At 40.1% G+C, this 15,042-nt stretch overlaps 1 protein-coding gene across 6 annotated transcripts in view; it reads left to right on the top strand.

Moving 5' to 3' along the window:
* The window catches only part of WDFY3 (WD repeat and FYVE domain containing 3), a 343,927-nt gene that overhangs the window by 281,394 nt on the left and 47,491 nt on the right, over positions 1-15,042 (top strand). For all 6 annotated transcript variants that reach the window (XM_085897990.1, XM_085897992.1, XM_085897991.1 and 3 more), the window contains 3 exons: positions 2,110-2,268; positions 2,351-2,530; positions 12,453-12,635. In XM_085897990.1, coding sequence (XP_085754116.1) covers positions 2,110-2,268; positions 2,351-2,530; positions 12,453-12,635 — 522 coding nt within the window. The remainder of the gene's footprint in view (positions 1-2,109; positions 2,269-2,350; positions 2,531-12,452; positions 12,636-15,042) is intronic.

Here is a 15,042-nt window from a genome sequence, read left to right as displayed (position 1 = left end):
TGTGAGGAGGCATAGATCTGGGGAAGGGGATAAAACAATTTCTAGAGTGTTGAAAGTTCCCAAGAGCAAAGTGAGCTCCACCATTAGGAAATGGAAATAATATGGAACTACCTAGACTCTTACTACCTAGACTCCGATAGAACTACAGAGTTCCTTGGCTGAGATTGGAGAACCTGCCAGAAGGACAACAATCTCTGCAGCACTTCACAAATCTAGAATTTTATTGGAGAGTGGCCAGACAGAAGCCACTCCTGAGAAAAAAGCACATGACAGCATGCTACAGTTTGCAAAAATTCATGTGGAAGACTCTCAGGGCTTGAGACAGGAGATTATATGGTCTAATGAGACGAAAATGGAACTCATTGGCTTGAATGCAAAGTGCTACGTCTGGTGTGAACCGAGCACAGCTCATCACCCATCTAACACCATCCCTATCGTGAAGCATGGTGGTGGCTGCATCATGCTATGGGGATGTTTTTCAGTGTCAGGGACTGGGAGACATTAAGGATAGAGGGAACAATGAATAGAGTCAAATACAGACAAATCCTTGAGGAGAACCTGCTTCAGAGTGCAAAAGACCTGGGATTGTGGTAAAGGTTTACGTTTCAACAGGACAATGATCCAAAGCATACAGCCAAAGCAACATGAGAATGGCATCAAACCAAGTGTGTGAAAGTCCATGAGTGGTCCCACCCAAAGCCCAGACTTGAATCCCATTGAGAATCTGTGGAAAGACTTGAAGGGTCCTGTTCATCGACGCTCTCCATCCAACTTGACATAGCTTGAGCAAATCTGCAAGGAATAATAGGAGAAAACCCCAAAATCGAGATGTACAAAGCTGATACAGTCATACCCAAGATAACTTGAAGCTATAATCACTGCCAAAGGTGCTTCTACAAAGTATTGACTTAGGGGGGGGATTAAATACTTATTGATACAAGCCATTTCAGATTTTCATTTTTAATTAATTTGTAAAAATTTCTAAAAAGATGTTTTCATTTTGTCATTATGGGGTATTTTGTGGAGTTCAGCGACAAAAAAATTAAATCCAATCCATTTTAAATTCAGGCTTTAACACAACAAAATGTGAAAACTTCAAGGGGTGTGAATACTTTCTGAAGGCACTGTAAGTGTCTGGATGTTGATGCTCTGTCATTCATGAAAGTCCTGTGGACTACTTCAACCTTTTCTGGTGTGATGGCACGTTGACCTTGGTGCATCCTCAGTGCTGGTTCTGCCTCTTATAAGTTAATTCACCAAGTGTTTTTTTTTTATTGGCAAATGAAGGAACATCACCCTCCACTGTTCTCACCATGTCCGCATTGATTTCCTTTTGGGGTAAACCCCTCCTTATTGAGACACTTCATCGCTGCTTTGATTTCAGTCTTCTCCATTTAAAAAAAAACAACTCCATTGATTAACTTGATGACTCTTTTGGATTAACATCCTGTTATTTACAAGTAAACATATTAATCCATGAGTACTTTAATCAGTGAAATTGGTTGGATCCAAAAATAATTGCACACCTTCAAGCCAGTGCAGCAAGTCGTGCATGGTACAGCCAGTGGGAGAATGGGATGATCTGTACCTCATAGGGCCAGTGCATTACAGATCAAGCATCGCATATAGAAACTGCTGGGCTGACAATCACCATGTCAGTCTACCAATGTTCTGGTTTTAAGGTACAGAAGGCATACTGTGTGGTATTCGAATTGAGAAAGCATAGCGCAGTGAATGAACATGATGGACAGCATAAAGGTGTTTGGCTCAGGATTTACAAGCAATTGCAAGAGGCTCTACTCATGTGCTTTAATCATGTTTCACTTCGGCTTTACAGTGCTTCAAAATGAATTTGAATTTGTCATAAGAACCATAAATGATATGCAAGTGCACGGTATATGCAAGTGCAGATGGGGGAGTCCCGGTATAATGGATGTTTGATACGTTGATCAACCATACACCGTATATGTTCCATTGGAGACTGTATTGAACATAGCCATAGATTAAGAATGATCTTCCTGCTTAAATAGACTTTCCTGTCTTTATAAACTTCAGAATGTTACAAGTGCAGCATGGCATGGAATGCATTTGTGTGGTACTTCATTGCAGTCATACGTGGTGTTTGAGTCCCCACATGAGTGGGGCCATATTCTGTGCGCCACATGCCCGAATCCTCGCACCATCATCACTGCTGGGAATAGCACAGCTGTGTGCGTCTGGCACATAGAGCTCAGCACCAAGGATCGTGCTCGTATGATTCTATGGCAGGTAGATTACTGTGGGAGTTTGATGGCATTAATTGGGTATTAAGCATCTTGTATGTTATGTAACTTTAACATCTACCCTATAGGCTCTATATGGCCATACGGATGCTGTAACGTGCCTCACTGCTTCAGCCACATACCGTGTGGTCGTGAGCGGATCCCGCGACCACACCTGTATCATCTGGGACCTCAACAAGCTAGTATTTGTCAGCCAGTTGCGCGGACACCACGCACCTATCTCTGCTCTTTGCATCAATGACCTCACGGTATGTCACGGATTTTCACAATAAAATAAAAGGGTGCTTGTATTCATAAATGGAAAGTCAAATGATGTAATATTTTAACTGCTAATAAGTACAGTACTTCACAAAAAGATGCAACTGACTGACGTTGCAACAAATCATCACTTTGAGGTCCCACACTGACACTGCGACAGACTATTCAACCATATTTCTACCTGGTTACTCTCCCAAAACTCGTGTGTTGGATGCTCCATTGTAACTTCTTTCTTTTGAATAAAATAATAATATTTTCACCACTCAGACACCATTCATGCTTATCAATGAAGAGATTACCACTTGTCGGTCAGGTAACGTCATGATCAATGAGATCACGTGCTCGGGTAACATGATAATATCCCAAAATCACAAATTAGTTTGAAATTTACAGTCATTCATTAGAAATGTGTTTCTCAAAGGAACAAGCTACGAGGTCGTCTCTCACGATAAGAGAACATGATGAGTGCTTGTTACTGCCGCCATCTGCGATGGACGGAGGTTATGTTTTCACCCCTGTCTGTTTGTTACTTGGCAAAATAATTTTGCCAACTATGTTGGTCTGTACTGTCTGTCTGTTTGTCATACGATTTTTGTCCACAGTTTTCAAGCATCCAATCTGAAATTTTTTTGCATTTGTAGTTGACCGGACAAGGATAACAACGCGTATTTTTGGTCAGCATCCGATTCCGGATCTGGATACAATAATTTTTCAAGTGATTTTTCACCATTGAGTGATAGGGCTAAACCGATATATAGTACGACATCTCAAAATTTTATGCACGTATTCGAATGAAACTTGGTGGACAGGTTCGATGTGTGATAAGAACGAATCAGCTTGACTTTGGTAAAGATCCGATTCTTGATCCGGAGACGAGAATTTTTTTTAAAAATTTCCAACTGATTCTTCACCATTGAGAGATGGGGCCAAAAAACTACACAGCATGATATCTGAAAAAGTTGTGGATGAGTTATGACAAAACTTGGTGAATGAGTTGGTTAGGTTACAAGAACGAGATTCGATTTTGGTTCAGGTCCAAATCCAGATCAGAACAAGAACAAGCAGATTTTATTTCATCTGAATATCAGTGGGATCCAAAACAAACTGTTAAGTCTGGCAGAGGTATGCTCTCTACCGAGTACCCTTCCAGTTCCTTTTCGCTTTGTGCTGTTCACCTCATTTCAAGTTGAAGGAATAGTTTTCATATCTTCTGGAATTATTTAATTATCATGTTGAGAACTTTATTTTTCATTCCTTACATTTGTTTGGTTATCATACCAAATTGAGATATCTCTGTTTATCTCGACAAAACAACAATGCCTTCACACTATTAATTCACTACGAACAAAAGGCATTACTAATTCCCAAACCCATCATGCTTTGTGCTTCTATCTCATAGCTTGTTTTGATGTCTTCATGTTCAGGGGTCTCTGCTTATCATCTCCCAGTGTCATCAAGTCTCTGTGGCTCTTGAGTTTCCACGAGCTATATTCCTACTTTGCTATTTTTGAAAGAAATCATTTACTCCTGTCGTTTGTTCATGTTTTTATTATTTATCGGATTTGATCAGCTAGTCCACCCAATTCCTACCGGAGCAGCAGAAAGGGTCATGTTATTATCCTCTCTTGGGGGTAGATAGATAATTATCGTAGATCTAGGCGCGGGTCCGATAAGCATATAATGCCTCAAGAATATCGGGTTTCTTCCTTTTCAGTTGAGTGGTAAACGGCAGTAGTGACAGTTTAAACAGGTAATCATATGTTTTTGTGGTTTATAATATTTTTTACTTCCGTTTGGGGTGCCTCATGAAACACCTCAATTAGGTATTTATACACATTAACACGGTGTTTGTCCAAAGACGAAAAACCCTTTGGGAGAGGGGATATTAAATTAGTAGTGTTAATATTGTTTTGTAATAACATTAATATTATGCTATTATCATTATCGTTGTAATTGCTTTTGTTGTTAGAGGTGGCCTTGGAAAAGTGCCACAATTAGCTATCTTAACACGGATATACACCTTAACACGAATTTCGCCCAAGGCGTAAAACACCCTTGGGGAGGAGGTCAAATTAAGTTGCCCCAACCTCCATCGTGTGACTCTTTTTCCTCCTAGAATGTTTGGTTGTCATTGGAAAAGTACCAATCGAACGTATCATGGTCAACCAGACAGACAGACACCAAATTGCTTATTTAGTATGATTGTCATATAAAAATTGTTTTCATATTCCTTCATTAATGTACCAAGTCTTCCTCATAGTATCCTTATCATTCTATTTAATAGCCAAGATCTAATATCGTTTGAACTTTTATACTTGTATGAGGCTCAAAATGAAATGTGCTCGGTAAGAGAGAATGCAAACTAGATAGTGAAATTATTGTGGGTTTTTTTTTTGGGGGGGGGGGGAGGGTCGGTTGTATATCACGTCATGGCTCGTGTAAGAGCTAACACATAGAACATATAACAAGGCAGGAGAAAATAGGGGTGGGAGAGGGAAGCACAAAATAGTGGGGAACAGAAACAATAGGAGATCTGTGGAAGCGAGAGGAATGGGGTTGTGTACACGGGGTAAACAAGATGATTAGGGACTTTCGGGAAGAAAAACAGGAAATTTGAAGGCGGTAGGTCTGGGGTGGATTAACGGGGGTAGAAAAGATCATGGTTTTGGATGGGGGAAGATAAGAAATGGTGGTGAACAGCTGCTTTGAAGACCAGAAGGGAAGAGTGGGATTGAAAAATTCCCTAACGGAGGTTATGTTGTTTAATCCTATTGTGCCATAGTCTCATCTCGATAAGAATTTGTGAACTCACAACACATACCTTGGTATCAAGAAAATGGTACAACTACTGTTCAACCATGGTTCCATGATTTTCAACACAGTTTTGAAAATCTCTTTCCTTGTCCTCTTCCCCAATTTCTTTCCAGAGCCAGAAGGAGCTCAAATAAAATTTGTTGGAAAAGGGTTGGGTCAGCAAAAGGAATTACTTAAAATGGTTTCATCAAATGATTTTTTAGAGGAATTCTGCCAACCTTCTGCAAGTTAATTTTTTATGTCATTTTTCTAACTTCCTAAAAACATGTGAACATGTTTCAAATATTGATTATATAATTGTATTTCGATAATGAGATATAAATGTGCCCCACAAAAAAGCACCTTGCTGCCAAACATGACCATAGATAACAAGCTACAGTCACATGACAAAATAATGTCATCTTCGCACTTGTGTTCAGGTTTGGCAACCGCGGGAAATACGATTTTCGATGTACTATGTCAGACAGGAAGGCACAGAGGTAGCGCACTGTCTCGCCTAACTTCCATTCACATGCTACCTTTGAACTGTCTTACATGGGTTCGATTTTCAGCCGACCTATAAACTGTTCGATTGCTTCTTCGCAGGCAGGGCATTGCATTATAAAGTAGTAGACGGACGTTAAGCTGGATATCCTGTCTGCTACTATGACTTAGTGGAAGCAAAATATCCCACTGTGTCTTTAATGACGATAAGACAATGTTTCACCAGTACCCTGGGCAAATTACAAATTCCTTCCATCTTCAAGTAGATGTCATGCCTGGCCTGCCTGTTCGTGAAAGACAATGGGCTAAAAATATTCCCCAGCTGACCCAAAAAGAAGATGGGAATAATAATAACAGCAGTAGTCATAGTAGAGTATTTGTTTTTTTTTTGTTTGTTTGTTTGTTTGTTACTTACGAAATCTAAAGATTTCGTAAGTATATTGATGCCTTCCGTTTCTGTTTGTTTGTTTGTTTGTTTGCTTGTTAGTTTGTTTGTTTGTTTATTTCGATAACTCAAGAACAGAAGAAGCTACCAATGTCAAATTACACCACGTGATTCAGGAGGGTGATGGCTAGTGCTGATTAGATTTTGGTCAAAATCTGTCAAAGGTCAAGATCACAGTGAGGTCAAAAATTCAATTTTTGATGGTTTGGTACAGATAACTCGAGAACGGAAGAAGCTTCCAATGTCAAATTACACCACGTGATTCAGGAGGGTGGTGGCGAGCGCTGATTAGATTTTGGTCAAAATCGGTCAAAGGTCAAGGTCACAGTGAGGTCAAACATCCAAAACATTCGATTTTTGATGGTTTGGTACAGAATCATCTTAGAAACTTCTGGTTTGCGTAGCTACGTTCTCTTGAGACAGCTTTTATTAGACAAGGTCAGTGGTCAAGTTGACGATTTCGTAAGTACCAGGCTATGACTGCTTGTTTGTTTGTTTTTTTTTTACCAAATATCTAATCGAAGTTGGGGGGGAGAAAAGACCAAGTTTCCTGTCAAACAAGTTCAAAACTTTGATAATTACCAGTTATTTACTTTGTGATATTGAATAATAACATGTATTAAACAATTCTCTTGAATACCAAAGAGAGTGCACTCATCCATATTGTGTCAAGACCTGCATTCGCAAGACCTTGAATGCACACGAGATATAATTTTATAACCTATTTATTTTGACATCATGATTTCACTGAAGATACTGATGGTAATGGCCATGATCGGTCATTTGAATTTTGAAAATTCACGTGTTTAATTCATTTTCAATGTTTTACACTGAAGGGGGTAGTCTATCACCATACCTTTTGATGTGTATCAAAATAGTCATGGTTGATAAATGTAATGTTCACTAAAGACAGTGAGTGCCTTCAGAAAGTATTCACACCCTTCGACTTTTGTCACATTTTATTGTGTTAAAGCCTGAATTTAAAATGGGGTAAATTTAAATTATTTTGTCACCGATCTACACAAAATACCCCATAATGACAATGTGAAAATATGTTTTTAGAAATGTTTACAAATTGATTAAAAATGAAAATCTGAAATCTCTTCCGTCAATAAGTGTTCAACACCTTGAGTCAACACAAACAGAGCACAGCTGATCACCCATCGAACACCATCCCTACCATGAAGCATGGTGGTGGCAGCATCATGCTATGGGGATGCTTTTCAACAGCAGGCACTGGGAGACTTGGAAGGATAGAGGGAACAATGAATGGAGAGAAATACAGGCAAATCCTTGAGGATAAGCGCCTTTGGCAGTGATTACAGCTTTGAGTCTTCATGGGTATGTCTGTATCAGCTTTGCACATCTGGATTTGGGGATTTTTCCCCATTCTTCCTTGCAGATTTTCTCAAGCTCTGTCAAGTTGGATGGGAGCGTTGGTGAACATCAATCTTCAAGTCTTTCCACAACTTCTCAATGGGATTCAAGTCTGGGCTTTAGCTCCACCAATCAAGGACTTTCACGTTCTTGTTCTGAAGCCATTCCAGTGTCGCTTTTGTTGTATGTTTGGGGTCATTGTCTTGTTGGAACATAAATCTTCTCTGTAATCTTCATTCTTTTGCACTCTCAAGCAGGTTATCCTCAAGGATTATGCCTGTATTTGGCTCCATTCATTGTTCCCTCTATCCTTATAAGTCTCCCAGTGCCTGCTGTTGAAAAGCATCAACATAGCATGATGCTGCCACCACCATGCTTCATGGCAGGGATGGGTGTTAGATGGGTGATCAGCTGTGCTCTGTTTCTGCCAGACGTAACGCTTTTCATTCACGCCAAAGAGTTCAATTTTCGTCTCATCAGACCACATGATCTTTTGCCTCATGATCTCAGAGTCTTTCACGTGCCTTTTTGCAAATCCAGGTGTACTGTGATGTGCCTTTTTCTCAGGAGTGGCTTCTGTCTGGCCACTCTCCCATGAAGCTGAGATTTGTGTCATGCTTCAGTGATTGTTGTCCTTCCAACAGGTTCTCCCATCTCAGCCAAGGAACTCTGTAATTCTATCAGAGTGGTCATTGGGTTTTTATTCACCTCCCTTACCAAAGTGCTTCTTGTCCTGTTGCTCAGTTTGGTCAGACGGCCAGCTCGAGGAATAGTCTGGGTCGTTCAAAATTCTTTCCATTTCCTAATGATAGAGCTCACTGTCCTCTTGGGAACTTTCAACACTAGAAATCGTTTTATACCCTTTCGCAGATGTATGCTTCCTTACAATACTATCTCGGAGTTCTCCGGACAGTTCCTTGGACTTCATGGTCGTGTTTCTGCTCTGACGTGTACTGTCAACTGTGGAAACTTATATAGAAAGGTGTGTTTCTTTCTAAATCATGTCCAAGCAATTGAATTGGCCACAGGTGGACTCCATTCAAGTTGTGGGAACATCTCAAGGATGATCAAAGGAAATTGGATGCACCTGAGCTCAATTTGGAGTGTCAAGGCAAAGGGGTTGAATCCTGTACTAATTGATGCAAAACATTTAAGTTTTTCATTTTCAATTCAGTTGCACTAATTTCTAAAAACATGTTTTCACTTTGTCATTACAGGGTATTTTGTGTAGATCAGTGACTAATTTTTTTAATGTAATCCATTTTAAATTCAGGTTGTAACACAACAAAATGTAACAAAAGTCGAGGGCTGTGAATACTTTCTGAGGGCACTGTATAGGCTTGCATACACACACACACACACACACACACACACACACACACACACACACACACACACACACACACACACACACACACACACACACACACACACACACTGGTTCGTACACAGGCAACAGGAACACCTTTCGACATTTCGGAAATGTTCGTTACAGCTTGTATTTTAGGCATATAGGCCTGTGTTAGGACTGATTAAAATGGAATATCAGAACTTATATTTATCAATCTCAGTTGATGAGTTAAAGATATAATGTCTATTTCCAGTACAGTTGGACCCCGACATTTGCAGACCCCAGATATTCACGGTTCATACAATGTTACCTGCTTCTACATTTGTGGCCTTGTGCTTCGCATATTTGCAGGGTTTTTTTGCTTTTTCCCACGGGCATATTCACTTTTTTTTTCATGGGATTTTTGATTTTCCCTAATGAATCATGAACCACCAGGAACCTATCCCTCTTTTCCCCATTAATAAAATACCCTGACATTCGTGAATTCGACATTGTGGCATTTTTCAGGAACATATACCCTGTGAATGCCAGGGTCCGACAGGTCGATATGCTATTTGTATACATATGCATTTTACATCAAGGTTGATCTAATTACAATCTGACAATCATCTTGGAATTTCATAGTCTTAGTGAGCAAGCACATCGACTGATGTGCAGTGAGTAGAGTTCATGCTGACACTTCACCTCAAACAACCTGTGACTAATGTTTGCACGCACCGCAGAAAACTAAAAGTAAACTAATTTATGCTGAAGCTCTTTTTAAGTTGGCTGTGATAACTGTAACGCATATATCCATGTTATTCTCTCAAAAATAATAAAATGTGTCATCTACATTCTACACTACTTTTTCATTGAATCATAATGTAGCCAACATGTCAAAAATTAGTGAAGGAAGTGCTAAAAGGACGTCGCTACCCATTTTAGAAGAGACTTCCTGGCGGTTTCACGTTGCGCTTTGAAGTTGAAAAATTCAACTTCTGTCGATTTTTAGATCCTCGTGGAGGATCTCTAAGTCTTACTCACGTTGTTGTTTTTCATCTTCTTCTTGTGGACTTTTTTGTTTCACAGCCTCCAGTTTTCATCGAAACTTCCTGAAACTTGGCACATATATGTAAAAATACCCTGCACAGACAGTAACCATCTCCGATTTTGAAAATTCCTCCGAGAAAAAAAAGTTATGACGTCAAAATATCTCCGCTAATGGAAATCGCCTAAAAAATTATCTCCAAAACGAGGCAAGCTTTTTGAATTCTGTTTGCGGGAATCAAACAGGGCATTAGCAGAGATGAATTACCACACATATGATCATATCTATGACGTCATATGACGTCATCACTATGACGTCATATCAATTTTTATGACATCATTCCTATTTTTTTGACATTTTTTGTTTCACAACCCAGAGTTTTCATCGGATCTTCGTGAAACTTGCCATGTATATGCCGAAAGCCCACGTGCAGGCAGTAACCATCTCCGATTTTGGAAATTCTTCCTAGAAAAAAAGTTGAAGTCATAATATCGCCGCTAATGGAAATCGCCTATACCATTATGTCCGAAACGAGGCAAGCTGTTTGAATTTTGTTTTCGGGAATAAAGCCGGGCATTAGCACAGATAATTTATCGCAAACCTGATACATCACAATGACGTCACATTCGTTTTTATGACGTCATCATTAAGAGGACGAGGATCTTAGCTCATTTAAGCTGGTTTTTAATGTTCTGTAGACATTAATAATGCTTGAATGATAGCAGAATTCCTTTAATGTCATTTCAGTTGAAGGATTTACATTTCCTTTCCATAACATGATGGGTAGATGATTTGGTTGAGGGCTGGGAAGCGGGGTTGGTAGGGAAGTCTTCATAAGAGTCTGCATAGGTGTTGAAGCAAGAGGCGTCTGTGTATGTTTTGAAGTAAGAGGAGTATGCATATATGTTGAAGCTAGAGGAGTTTGCCTATGTGTTGAAGCAAAATGCAAGTCACACACAGCTCTGCATACCAAACATTCCATTTAAGACTATGCACTCTCAACAGCTAGTGAGTTTGCACAATGGGATGACTGATGTTTCTCTTGCTTTCATGATTTCATGGAGACAGTATGTTGATGGACCCAAAACCCAAACAGATGAAAGGTTGAATTAACCTGTGGAATTGCTCAAAACGTTGTTCTCATATTCAATGAGAAATAAACTGTAAATCCTGTTTGCTGAAATGTTGTTGTACAGTGTTGCACATCCCTTCACAACGGAATGTGGTAAAACCACTGCTACCATTTTGGTTGCTGACCAGCACCCTTCGTTGGAGGAAACCACATGATAGGTTTAGGATATGCAGTGTTTGTGCCGCTTATTGCTAGTTAGCGATTTGGTTTGCTAAAGAGAAGCTGGAAACATAGCGGGGAGGTGTACGTAGTTTATTTATAGTAACTGGAGAAACTTGGTGCGATGCATCGCAAGTGAACAAGGCGTCATGACTCAAGGCACGCTCCCATGCTAAAATATCTAAAGACTTGAAACACTTTTCCTTCCTTCCGTCGATGCTTTTTGTGACATATTACCTTTTGCATTAAAACTTATATATTCTGTACATGTTGCTGCTGGATTTTTTTTAATGTATTTTGAATGACACTCGGCATGTCATCCTGTCACTTCGCTGCTGGGCTTCACAAATATATTGCACATCTATCTGTGAGTGTCAATGAGGATGTAAAAGGAAGTAAAACACATGAAAAATGGATATTTCTACAACACGTAATTGTTGTTGTCATAACTGTGGTTGTTTATGTGCTCCTTCTGCGTACATATATATATATATATATATATATATATATATATATATATATATATATATATATATATATATATATATATATATATATATATAATTTTTTTAATATTGATTCAATAAATATTACGACTCATAATTTTATGTGCTCCTTCTGTACACTTCTGAAGGGTTCTCGTTGTCACAGAATAATGAGTGTTACCGTTGGAACCACTGCATTAAGCTCCTATTCCACGTCTTCTTCAATCCCACAAAGAGAGGCTTTTAAAACGGGAACCTTCATGATAAAATGGATACAATCTTTCGTTCCAAGTCAATCCATTATTAGCTTTCCAAATGTAGCATTTTTATTGTTATACAACAGCAGGAGCCCTTTAGAATGAAACGTGACTGACACACACATACACACACACACCGATGGACAGACCCTTCTCCTTTTAGAAATAGATGGTAGTAACGAGGTACATTTAGTGATGCATTTGGTTTCTTCACTCGCTTGTTGAAGGAAGACTCTTCGTAATGATTTTCAAGTAAAGGTGCTGTGGAATAGTCTCCATGAAAAGTGATGTGACCTTGGTTTTGCCTTTTTAATTTGTTGTAATTTCTTGCTTCAACAGTTGATGCCCCCGTTTTCCATTGCACTGATGTTTTCTGCTCCAGGGTGACATCGTGTCCTGTGCTGGCACTTGCATCTACTTGTGGAACATTAACGGTGATCCGGTCGCAAGTGTAAACTCGTTTTCTGGGCGGTCACAGCATATCTTGTGCTGTTGCATGTCAGAGACGCATGAATGGGATGCGCAGAACGTCATCGTAACTGGGCATTCTGATGGTGTAGTACGGGTGAGTACTTAAAAAAAAATACTGCAGTCACTTGTGGCTTTGCTCCATCTTTCAGAGATGCCTGTTGTTAAGAATTATCCGTAATACCTGCAGAAACGTAGCTCATGCTGCGGATCTCTGGATATCTTAAAAATTCTCTGAATTTTAAATGTAATTCAGCATGCTTGTTCATACAACGTACATCATGCTTTAATTCCACGATTTATTATTCTTCTAATTCTTCTAATGTACTGTTCATACATCATATGTACTTGTATTTTATTTGTATTTCTATTGATACAACAGTTTTATTATTTAAGGTTTCCCAGACAAACTTGCTCATTGTTGTCGCCTCATGTAAAAAAAAAATTTTTTTTGTTCCTCACCTATTTGTATTTGATTTCAAACAGGCCCTTTTCATTGGTTCGTATGCAGCATGTGGCTGCAAGTTTCCATCACTTCTTGCAGGAGTGTGGCGATGCTGCTGATGCAGTACCCCATGTAGGTCAGAGAAGGAATTGGGAATTTGTTCAGGGTGCCAGCAATAGCTCGTCTACTCTTCGCGAAGGACATCGGCCATGCGATACTTAATGTCCACCAACTACTGATGGCACATGGGACAACCAGCTTAATGTCCATTTGAGGGATGGCACACACACATTGATGCCTCACCTTGCATGTGAAAAACCAGGGAGACAGTTTATAGCTGGACCAAGTTTCAAACTCATGCGAGATAGCTCAGAGGCGAGTGTACACACCTCTAGTTATGCTGCCAGCTTCCAAACGTGCCCTGATAGCCATGCATGAAAGGTTCAGCTGCAGAAAGCTATATATATATATATATATATATATATATATATATATATATATATATATATATATATATATATATATATATATACATTGTAACAGTTATCCCTGTGTCGTAAGAGGCGACCAGGGTTGCGTCAGGAAGGGCATCCGGCGTAAAACATGTGCCAAATCATTATGCGGATCATACGGATGATCCACTGTGGCGACCCCTAACGGGAGCAGCCGAAAGAAGAAGAAGAGGAGATATACATTGTAACAGTGAACTGCCGGGTAGTTGCTGAGTGAAATCTACTACTTGCACGAACCCCTTTTAGTAACAGATGCTCATTGCTATAATCCACAATTTATTATGCACCGTCCATCAGGAAAGTCAAACAGATCTTTACTTCTGTTTTCAGTGCACGAAAAATTATAACGAGATTCTGCCACTGCGATAAGTTTCATGTTCGCTAATACTTGCGCTGAGCCAACCCTGAAGAATCCTATCACATTTGATGAGCCCCGAATGGGTTTGACGTCAAAACTCCTGGAAGAACAAGTTGGAAGAGAAAAAGAAGGAAGCACTTATGACAGTTTATGTACAGTCACTTAAAATTCCACATGTCCACGATATCACTTCCGGTTTAACCGCAACTTTTGCACATTCATACCACAGATATCTAAGACAGGGAGGGGGGAGGTGGGGCATGGGGGCGGGGGGGTTGGGAAGACGGGGCATAAGAAACCTCCTCACACCGGAGCTGGTTTGGAGTGTGTTTTGGCATGGAGTCAATCATGGATCTAGGTTTGGTCTTCGCCAAATTGCTCCTTCTGGTCGTCAGCACGCCCGTGCTTATTGGCACAGACCTAGGCACCTCAAATTTCAACTCAAACGCCAGCAACCACAATGACACGACTGCAACTCTCCCCTTTTGCTACCAGCATCACACCCCTCCATGCCCGCTCACCCTGCGACCACCCATTCATTGGCCCTGCAAACACACCGAACCATGCTGTGACATGCCCACTGCTGCTGGTGTAACCCGGTGGCCTTTGCACACGGCACTCTGCCCCGAGGGGTCAGGCATGTCGTTCCATGAAGCAGGGCACACTTGCTGGCGAAGCTGGGCTGTCAGTTCAGTCATGAAAGACACATAGGACAGATTACAGAAGGCTGATCAAGGGGGGGGGGGTGGGTGGTCAAAAGGAAAGGGGGGAGAGAGATGCTTTAACACGTATGGAGGGGGAGAGGAATCACAATTCTCGCTCCCGATACATCCTTCGACACTTCCCTGTAATTTCCACATATATACTGTACTCGTTTATCCTAAACATGTTCTCATGACATAACTGATCTACATTACTCCCTTTATCCCCGATCACATTCCCACAACAATATGTATTCCTTCATCACTTCACCAAAAGTAAGCTAACATGAAAAGCAGCATAATTTTCAGGACTTTCACCGAAAACTTAAAAAGTGGTATCTCTTTCTCTGAACATGTTTCATTTTCTCTTTTACCCTCCTCATGTTGTCTATCGCTGTCTTTATTCCTACTCTTTTTTTTTTGGGGGGGGGTTAATTTGATGCCAATTTGACAGCATATGTGAAGCTGAGACTTCTTTGATAATGGTT

Source organism: Eptatretus burgeri, chromosome 10 (genome assembly GCF_056783735.1).
Source record: "Eptatretus burgeri isolate ZD-2024b chromosome 10, Ebu_testis_v1, whole genome shotgun sequence".
NCBI classification, from domain to species: Eukaryota; Metazoa; Chordata; class Myxini; order Myxiniformes; family Myxinidae; genus Eptatretus; species Eptatretus burgeri.
This window is presented reverse-complemented; position numbering and strand designations above follow the sequence as displayed.